The sequence below is a fragment of the Wolffia australiana genome, chromosome 16 (genome assembly GCF_029677425.1).
Source record: "Wolffia australiana isolate 7733 chromosome 16, ASM2967742v1".
NCBI classification, from domain to species: Eukaryota; Viridiplantae; Streptophyta; class Magnoliopsida; order Alismatales; family Araceae; genus Wolffia; species Wolffia australiana.
The window spans coordinates 11,799,697-11,810,763 of NC_135850.1; the positions used below are offsets into that span (position 1 = coordinate 11,799,697).

General features: G+C 46.6%; 1 protein-coding gene across 1 annotated transcript; it reads left to right on the forward strand.

Annotated features, from left to right (window-relative positions):
• The first annotated feature begins 9,112 nt into the window (after positions 1-9,112).
• Positions 9,113-9,604, forward strand: LOC144713516 (uncharacterized). Its single transcript, XM_078588110.1, has 2 exons — positions 9,113-9,343; positions 9,434-9,604. Exons 1-2 carry the CDS (start codon positions 9,113-9,115, stop codon positions 9,602-9,604), a joined length of 402 nt encoding a protein of 133 aa, XP_078444236.1.
• The last annotated feature ends 1,463 nt before the right edge of the window (positions 9,605-11,067 follow it).

The window sequence follows — 11,067 nt, forward strand, 5'->3', positions numbered from 1 at the left end:
TGATGAAAATCTGGTGGTGCAGCTCCGACCCTTATTGAGGGCGGGAGTACTGTCTTCCCCCACCGCGACGATGCCTAAGCACCGAAATCAATATCCGAATTCGTGTCGCGAAGAAACACTCGAGAAAGAGAGAGAAGAAGTGGAAATCTAAACCAAATCTAATTCTGACGACGGTGGAGACTTCTCGAGAAAACACTGGACAGAGAACACTTTCGACACCAAAGGGTTCAGGCATACCTCGGCACCGTAGTGCGTGAAGAGGGTGCGAGAAATTCCGATCGTGACGAGGCTGGACATATCCGGGCGTTGTGCGGCCCACAAGACGGATAGTCTGGGCGTTCCGGGCGTTCCGGGCGTTCCGGGCGTTGTATGGCCCTAGTGGAGAGTGTGGAGGTTGAATGGGCACAGGTGGAGCGAGCGAACGAGGACTCCAGTCTCGGGCGGTCTGGGGCAAACCGCTCTGGGCAGCCTGGGCGGCCGGGAGGGGCAGCCAAGGGGCGGCCTAGGGCGGCCTTGGTTGGGCGGCCCTTGGGGCGCCTGGGCGGGTGGCCCTGAAGGGGCAGCGCGGGCGGCCCTTGGGGCGGCCTGAATGGGGGGCCCTAAACGGGCAGCGCGGGCGGCCCTTAGGGCGGCCTGGACGGGCGGCCAAGGGGCTGCCTTGGGCGGCCCTGAGGGGCAGTGCAGGCAGTCCTTGGGCGGCCTGGACGGACGGCCAAGGGCTGCCTTGGGGCGGCCCTGCTTGGGCAGCCCTGGTGCGGCCTTGGGCGGCAACGGTGGTAGGCTAGAGCGGCCCTTGGGTAGCCTGGATGGCGGCCTTGGGCGGTGACGGAGGTAGGCTAGAGCGGCCCTTGGGTAGCCTGGATGGCGGCCAAGGGAGGGCGAGAGAGAGAGAGAAGGGGAGAGAGAAAAGAGAGTGATGAGAGAGGGAGGAAGGTCGAAGGGGTGGAAGGCTGGCGACGCGAGGCGGTGGCGACAGTGGCGGTGGTGGCGGCAGTGGCGGCGGTGGCGGCGGTGGCGGCGGTGGCGGCGGCGGAGGTAGGGTTGACGAGGAGATAGGGAGGCTTGGGCAGTCCTCCAAGAAGAGTTAAACAAAAACTCAATTCTTGAATTATGACTGCCTAAGTGTTTCTTGAAAACAATGGCCTATATATAGGCCTTGGAGGAAAGAGAAAATGATGAGAAATTAGAGACGAGAAATTAAAGACGTGCGCCGTGTCACGCCAAAGGGCAGTTGTGGATTTGCCTCTGGCATCGTGTCATGACGCGCATAGGGACGTGCGCGGGTGGAGACGTGCTTGTCGACGATCGCGGCGTGTTGACTTCGGTTGATCGTGGTGGGTTGACTTCGATGGAATTCGCCGTTGGGTCCATAGCAGGCGTGTTGACTCCGGTTGACCGTGGCGATGCGTTCGACGGTGATGTTGGTGCGTCCTCGCCATCAGCATTACTGAGGGTGAGACAAGGAGATTCTGGATAGAAGATGGCATTATCTATGCAAATGGGAACATGCCGTATGTGCTGCGTGCGGGTGGGCTGCGCCAGAAGCTCCTTTACGAAGCACACGACGCACCCCACGTCGGACACCCAGGGTAGGCGCAGACACTTGCACTCTTGTCCAGTAGCTATCACTGACCGGGAATGGAATGAGATGTGGAGGCTTATGTTCATTCATGCCTGGTGTGTCAACAAGACAAGACGGAGAAGGCAAAGGGAGCTAGAACACTAGAATCTCTCCCGAGGGCGAGCAGACAGTGGGAGTCTATTTCAATAGATTTCATCACTTGCCTTCCGCGTGTGGGTGGGCACGATGCCATTTTGGTTATCGTGGATCGTTTCTCTATATATGTGACGTTCATTCCCACCACGTCGGAGGTGCACGCAGGTGGCGTGGCTTGTATAGTGCAGGGACGTGGACGAACAAATTTTTCATCCTCTGGGATGAAATTCGTCCCGTCCGCAAGTGACGGATGATTTTGTGGACAGAAATTCATCCAGAGGTCTTACGGACGAAACGAATTTTGTCCCAAGTGACGAAAAATTCGTTCGTCCGAAAGCTGTGGACGTGGGACGGATGAATTGGGATGAAAAAATGCAAAAATTTTGTTGAATCCCATACGAAATTTAAGTCTTAAAATTGGAATTGCATTCAGTTCCATTGTAGGATTGTAGTTAAATCTAAGAAATTGCACTATTACATATTATTCTCAACCTATTAAGAAATTACGTTAATGAGATCAATTTTTATTACTATAGTTAAACATTACAGATAAGCAGTACCTTTAACGGTAGTTCCCTAATTTTTTTTTTCTTCTCCTCCTCCAGTTTAAGGCCTCGGGCTGAGTACGTAAATAAATATAAAAACGGCAAACCTTTACTTTCTCCAAAACAGAAAAGTGGTAGACAGTAACTGAAGTGTTCAAAAGGTATTTCTAGTATTTTCTGTGTGAAGGAAGTCGATAACTAATACGACGCCGAAGATTGGTAAGCACCGAAGCCGCACTGTAGCCGCGCCGAGGTCGCTTCGTACCCACACCATATCCGCTTCCTCTGACGAAACGACCGGCCACTTCTTGAAAGTAAATGGACTGATAATTGTGAGCTATAAATGAATGTTCAGTGAGAGTTGAATTATATGACAGAATAATTTTGATGCACATTATATCTAAACAGTTTGGAGTTTGTTCATCAGAGTGACGCACATTGGTGGGTGTGACGGTGAGCATCGTAGAATTGGAAAGTGTGAAATTCCTGTGACGATAAATTAATGCTAGAATATCTCCACGAAAATGCACATGTCATGTAGTCAAGCCGATGAATGGCAACTTTGAGCATTAAGACGAATCAACAAATGTCAATTAATTGTCAAGGAAAAATTAAACTCCACGTTCCACAGCTGTACACCGCAGATGTTCAGGAATAAGCAGAATACACGTACGTCAAAACTCGCAGAGTAGATCGAAGGAGAATTTAACTCAGTAATTGTTTTCAGTCATCATTGAAATTGTAACCGGTAGAGAGTGAGGGATTGAATTAGTTTCCAGCTAGGCAGACTGTACTTACAATGACGATATGTGTCATGCGTGAATGCCACACCGCGATCATAGCGTCTCTCCCGTTACTCTGTAACATGAAACGTAGAGAGTTAATAAAAGAGAAACATGTTTACGAAAACAATGAAAGAGATAGAGCATAACCCACCATCGGTCGAGCTGTCATCATCGTCGGAGTCATCATCGGAGTCGTCGGAGTCCCGCTCTTCACGACGGAACCATGCGCGAAGCATCATCAACATTTCAATGCTCTCCACATCAAGCCTTGATCTTCGGTACGTTGTGATGCCTCGGCCAACTGAAAAAAGTCGCTCCACCGGAGCACTGGTCAGACTGACGGCAAGGAATTGACGAGCAATTACTGTCAGATTTGGCAAGTACCGCATCCCAACATCCTTCCACCAACCTAGGGGGCTGTCTTCCTCCTCACTGCATGGGATGTTAATATACGTTTCTAGCTCTTGCCGCGGCGTTGACCGTGGACGTTGACGGCTACACGGACATGTATATTGGCGCTTGGATGAATATTGCTTTGGACGCCGACTTAGCGACAACATGACCCGCTCCGTGTCGCTTCCATCTCCTTTTGCCATAGCCGTAGACTCCAATAGGCTGTGTTGGAAGCTAAGAGGGGGGGTGAATTAGCTTTTCTGATTTTATATTATCTAAATACCTTTTAATGATTCCTTGTTTGAACTCTCACCTCCTTTCTCTAAGACACCAAGTTTACTTGGTTCCTCGATCCGCTAAGTGATCGAGTCAATCCAAGGTCCCCCTTCGAGTCCAAACTACGACTCAGGATATCCTTCTCAAGGATCCTCCCTTGTAAGGTACCCTCACCCAACTTACAGAGTTGCTGAGGAGTCTTCCGATGGCACTTCTCGTTCCTTGGTGCACGAGCTTCAACCCGAGCGCCGGGTGGGCCGTCACGAGCACTTCCTCGTACGCCTACTTCTCTCGTCACCGTCACGTCCTTGATGCCACCCACATCACCTCCCCGCCTTCTGAATCTTCTTCACCTGCTCAGATTAGTAAAAAGGAAAACAATGCCACTCCCCGTTATTGATTCAACAGTCAATCACCGCACTCAATGATGGATGAGTATATGATAATATCACAAGCACAAGAATCAAATCTTCTTTCAATCTCAGATCAAATTACTATAAAAAATCTCTTTCAGATCACAGAAATCAACTTCAAATATTTCTTTCAAAAGATCAAGATCAAAATTCCACTATCCTTCACAATACTATATGAAAAATCACCACTAAGACTATGATTGTGAAGGAATCTATCAACCTTTTCACTAAATGAGTGAATGATCAAAATGAAAAACTTCCCTTATGAGTAGAGAAGCACAGCCACACCAATTCCAGGGGAAGAACTTCACAAAGAGGAGCACTTTCTTCACACACAAAGAGCTCAAGAGAGATGGTTTTCAAAGAGGATGCATCAACCCTTGCTCTGAAGGGGTATTTATAGTAGAGGGGTAGATTTTAATTTCTGAGAATTAAAAAAAAAATTCGAGCTCAAAAGGAGCTGTAATTAATTTTTTATGATTTTTTCAAAGTTTTATAGAAAGTTTCCTTAATTAAAAAATTAATTATAGTAATTAATGCTAATTAAAGTAGTTAGGTTTAATATAGGAATTTCAAAAGTCGAAAAAAATACGATTTTTAGAAATAAGAAATGATTTTGGAAAGTCAACCGTCGGACCCGACCTTTGGAATAAATCGAATTTCCTAATTCGATTTTTCGGGTCCAAAGTACATTATATATAAATAATTTATTTCTACACTAAGAGATGACTTCTGGCGCAGTGGTAAATCGCTTCATTACTGAGGTGGAGGTCTTGGGTTCAAATCTCGTTCTCCCTATATATATATATATTTTTTTAATTCAAACTTTAGTAGCGGACCCGACCTCGGATTTAACTGGTTAAATTCGCCCGTCGGGTCCGCCACTAAGGCTAATGGGCTCCGCCCATTTAGGCCTTATTGGGCCCTTCTTAAATGAACTAAAATGCCAGAAATTTACTTAGGAGTCAATTTTGCACTATTTAAAATACTTTTAATTGTTTAAAAAATTCAGAAAAATGTTTATAATATTTTTAAAGTATTTAAAAATATTTCTAAGGCTTCTGAAAATAATTTCAACGTACGTTAAATATGAAATGACCTTTTAAAATATTTTAAAGTATTAAAATAACATTTTAATACTTTAAAACTATTTTCAGAAACTTTAAAAAACATTTTTCATTCTCCCAAGTACTTTATGATTATTCTAGTTTATTTTATAGTTTTAACACATTTAAAAAACATAATCTTAAAATATTTTAAGCTCTAATTATAAATTAGTTTCTTAATTATAAATTCATGATGTTTATGTAATTTAGTGTACATTAAAGCACAAAAACCTCAATGGACTGCCAAGATAGGAAAGCACATTCTGTCTACACGAAGGATGCACCACATCTAATTTTGCAAAAGGATCTAATGTTGTGGCTGTTGCGACGGTTGTGTTGGCCCAAAGTACCGTTGCATACTGCATCAATTTGTTACGCATAGCACCGCACGCTGACCGCAGGGCACTCCGGCGATTGGCATCCAAAGTTGGCCCTGCATTATTCGTGGCATGCTCAAGGTGCGTCGTGATCTCTGCCACTAATGAGGTTACTTCAGTTATCGACAATTTCTTCGTCGAGCACACAAAGTCAGTTCTCTGGCATATTGGCCCAAGGACGCATAGGTATTCGTCTATCATCTCCCAGTCCTCCTGACACAATCCGTAATCTCTGCTGGGCGTCGAGAGGAACCGCATAGCCAAGTGGTCCAGGACTTCTTTCTTACCAAAAGCACGCTCTAACATCGTGAAGGTTGAGTTCCAATGCGTTGGGCAGTCGATCTTTATCCTGTTCGAATCCGGCAAATCAAACATCCTGCACATGTCAACTATTTTTCTATACGCTGCGTGGATCCTTGAATGGCATTCACAATGGCTCTCACGCGTGAAACGGCTTCCCCCAAAGGTGCAACTACTGCTGCTATATCTTCCTCAACATTTGAATTAGTCGGGTCTTCCGTGTCCAATGGTGCTATTGGGCGAATATCTCGGATAGGTAGTAATTTAGTTTTAGGGGGTTCTGGATTGCGAATTACTTTGAGCCAGGCCTGGACGACGAGGTTCAGGATATGGGCAAAGCACGATACATGTCGGTCCATCGTGAAGTGGGTGTTTACTGTCTTCAAGTGATCCACAATGGAAGCAATCATTGTTCTGTTGTTCGACGCATTGTCCGTGGTGATGGCACATATCTTCGACTCAATGCTGTAATGATATGCCACTTCTACGACGATTGTCGCTAAGTTCGAGCCGCTATGTGATCCCTTGATCTGTCGCAGTCCTAGAAGAAGCTCACATATCTTCCAGTTGTTGTCGATCCAGTGAGCAGTGATTCCTAAAAGGGCGATGTTATTTTGGGATGTCCAAGCGTCCACGGTAAGTGATACACTAGAGACCTCCGCAAACATCTCCACCAGCTTCCCTTGGACATTGGCGTACATCCTTTCGGCTGTCGCCTTGACCGCATCGGGACCGGGAATGTCGTCCACCACCTGTGTGCCATAGAACCACAGCCTTCGGAACGACTTCTTCTTGACAAGTCGCCAAGGAAGATCGTTGTCGCAGATGAACCTAACGAACTCTTCTTTTGTCTGCTCCATGTTGATGCCGCGTAAGTACAACTTACGTGAGAGTAATTCGTAATGTAGTATGGTTCTCTACTTCAGTTTGTGCCCACTAATTTCATCATGAACTCTGTGGTGCACCTTCTCTAGATGTCGCCAAAAATATTTGTGCTCTTGTCTTTATTCCTCCTGATGACGACCTTACAGATGGGGTTCTCCGATTGACAAAGCGTGCACTGATACTCGTCTGGACCAGTTTCAACAAAATAATCTAAAACTTTTGACCGATTCCATCTGCCGCTGTGAGTCCATAGGTTATCATCAACCTCGACTGCGTTGCAAATCTGTGGACATCGACGGCGTTGCCTTTGCCGTCGATTTTGGGGTGGTGGCGGAAGTGGATTCCATTGCTCTACCTGAGCAGTTAATAAGACAATATCATTTCTAAATAATGAAGAGTGACTTACAGTATCTAGTAAATTCAGTAAAAAAACACAATCACAAATTGAGATGGGCAAAAACATAGGAAAAGGCCACATAGTGAGAGAAGAGATAACGCTACACATAAGAAAAAAGTTTCACTTCACCAATAAGTGTGTTCTTCCCAGTTACAGGAGATATCAAAAGAAACAGTAGACTTAAAAATTTGTAAACAACTATGCTTGGTTTTGCACATGCCATGGTCGTTACTTGACTAGCCACCCATTCTCGCCGCTATCTGCCAAGGGGACTTGAGTTGTATGTGCACCGGGGCTGACGTGGTCGTTGCAAAAAGGATGGGCTACTATAATTTGTATGATGGCGATCATATCCGGCGAAAAGTTATGGGCTTCCCAAAAATCTGTATCCATTAAACAATTTCTTGGTCTCTTTTGGGGGGGATCCGGAATCCCAAAAAGGAAGGGACGCAGACGAGATAGAAGGCGGTGTGAACTTTCAATGATAAGGGCGTGCTGTCGGGCCGCGCCATGTGGAAGCAGGAATGTTGGGGATGGAAGGCAAAGTTCAGCCGGTAGTGGATCTGAGGAAGGCTTCGGGTTGTCGGTGTCTGAATCCGAATCCGAGGAAATGTCGATGACGTCTTCATTAGGCAAGGCGTTGGAGGAGCAGACAAACACTACGGCGCGGAACGGGATGACTACGGTGCAGGGTACCCTCGCATGGCTCCATCTAGTGCTTAGTTGTCGATGATGTTTGAGGCATTGGCATAGCCCGCGACTCCCATGTACCTGGAAAATACTAGAGAGAAGAGTGGGAGATGTAGAAGGAGGTGAGAGAAGCTAGAATGATGAAGAAAGGGAGGGATGCGATGGAGGAGGGGACACAAGAAAGACTGTGAAGACAGAGGAAACCATCGCAAATACTACTGCCTTGGAATAACCGATATGATATACCAGCCTTGGGAATAACTGAGAGTAGAGAAAGTTCGTCTGGCAAGGATTAAATACTCCTCTACCCCTTGCGTTCGATCTACGCAGAAGACATATCTCCTGAGGATACCAATATTGCAAAAGGATTTTTAAGCAGCATACGTGAATCTTATCCAAAGGAGTAAGGACAAGAAGATCTCTACACTGGTAGAGAGTAAAGACTAGACTGGGTTGTAAAAATAAGATTTAGGATATTTAAGTGAAGTTTAGAATACACTTCAAGTACCCAATTGTCTTTATTATCCTCTAAAGGGAATCTGCTCTGCTGGGATCAGATATGGACGAGAGGAAAAAAGAGTGGTTACGAACAAGATCACAGACAGTTATATCCACAGCGAAGATAGTGGGACGGAGCTGATGACCATAGAAGATAAGCTGTTTTGATCAGCTAAGTAACAATGCTTATAATAAACAATCTCATAACTGGCTGTTAAAGAGAATATAAATTGCTCTGTACAGAAACGTCAAGCATAAGCCACGGCTAAAATTCATAACAACGCATGCGTATGACTCCTTAGCGGAACATATATGAGGGGATATAAAATTTGATTTCCATCAGCGCAAAATAGAATTCAGACACAGGTGGTGGGTGTTTAAGTACATTGGCTCTAAGATCAAATTTTCTATGAGCTTCAGCCCTCGGACAGATGGTCAAATGGAACGTGTTAACTCCATGCTCGAAGAATACCTACGGCATTACGTTTCGGTCAATCAAGAGAATTGGGTGGAGCTGTTGGACGCAACACAATTTTTACATAACATCAACCAGAGCTCAGCTACAAGTCACTCGCCATTTGAGATTGCAACGGGAAGACAACCACTAACTCCTCCAAAAGTGGTGAAGAGAAAGGGGAACTGACATTTCCCCGCGGCCTTCCACTTTGCACGCGACGATCATGTCCGCATTGAGGAAGCCCGCGAGGCATTGGAACGTGCCGCTCAGAGAATGAAGAAGTATGCCGATCAACACGGAGGGGACGTAGAGTTCCAAGTCGGCGACCTGGTTTTATTGAAGACCAATGCGCAGATGTTGATGATGAAGCAAGCAAAGCAACATCCCAAGGGTCTGGTACCCCGCTATGATGGAACTTTCGAGGTGGTAGCAAAGATCAGACGGGTTGCCTACCGGCTCAACATTCCCCATCGGCTGGCGGTCCATCTGGTCTTCCATGTGTCGGTTATGAAGGAATATATACCAGATCCTAAGGACGCGGCGATGAACCAGCCTTAGTGTGCATCGCCAAATGTGTAGGCGCATTTCGATCAGGAAACAGAAGCGGTCCTAGCGAAGCGGGAAATTGACTGGGGACGTCATGGTTGCTATCACAAGATTGAGTACCTAATCAAGTGGAAGAACATGCCAATGGAATCAGCCACCTGGGAGCGTGACTCAGACTTATGGCAATTCCAGGACCTACTGTGGGCATATGAAGCATAGCAGTAGGCGTCGACGAGGGCGTCGACAAGTTCAGATGGCGAGGGCGTGTTAGGCCCCTAACTAGGTGGCATTCCCTACCTAGAGGCCTGTGTACTTATTGGGAGGGCGTGTCCACGTATTAGGCTCATGACATTAAAGGATTGAGTCATTATCAGTAGCGATGCCCAAAACCTGATCTTTCAGGCCATTGCCCCTGTATGTAGTGATACACTATAGACAGTGTGCGTGCCCGTCCTCGCCCAAGGCGGAACGGATCAGGAGAAGCCCGCGCGTGCTGGGCGCGTGGGTTGACAGGCGTGTGAGCGCACACGCACCAAGCGCCGCGCACCAACGCCAAGCGCCACGTGCGGGCGCCAACGCTACGCGCGAGCACCAAGCATTGCACGAGAGCAAGAAGTGCTGTGCGCGGGCACGGGACGCGCAAGCTGAGTGGAGTGCTGCAGGTGCATCGCGTGGAGTTGTGCGGGGTGCCGCGCAGGGGTCGCGTGGGCAGCGCACACATTGCGTGTGCAGGGCGCGGGGCCAGGAGACATCCCGTCAGGAGACTAAGGCATGAGGCGTGATGAGAGCGCCGAGGCGGCATAGAGGGTGTGAAATGCTCTTGCGGGTAGTGCTGGCCGCGCAGCGCCCAGCTTGAGGCATCGAATGCAGCGGTGTCGCGTAGACTGCGCACGAAGGTGTTGACACGGGTGCTGGTGGCATGTGTGGTTGTCAAGATAGGGGTGGCATGTGTGATCACGGTGCCCCGTCCCTGGGCACTTGTGTAGCGATAGAGCGGGCGCGCGCGCACGGAGCGACGGCCTCGAGGCGGTGTGGCGACACTACCCTAGCGCAAGGTGCCTCGTCTCGTTCGTTGTATCACCCCTCGTTTTCCCCCATGTAATGGTCCCAACGATGATGTACTCTTTTACGATATTAATGCAATGACCCTTTTCCTGACGGGGCTGCATCCCCACCATCTCCTCTAACCCCTTCTATGCGATCCTAAGTATTTTCAAAGACTTCCGCTGCAAGAGATCAAGGCTATTGAGGCCAGCACATGCCAGATTCGAGCAAGAGACCTAGCTCGAGATTTGACCATGTGACAAAATGAAACAGATGATTTATTCTATTCAGTTATTTTAGGAACCGATTTTTTGATTTTTTAATATTCTTCAAGGTTATTAATGAAACAACAAAATCAAATATTGAACTTGAGATAGATAGACAAATATATGGATAAGTACAGAGAGATTAATGCCACCTATTTCTTAGGAAAGGTTCTCATTTTACGTAAGTGGATAAAATATGCTATTAAGTATATTTTGTTATGCAAGTGTTAGATTTTTTGAATTCTTAATATTATGTGAGGATTATAGTATTTAAATTCATTATATTTGCCAAAGCACAAAATTGAATCTTGAATTTTTTTCTTCATTATCTATTTTGGTCCAGAACATTTGAATGTTTAAATGCCATAAAGG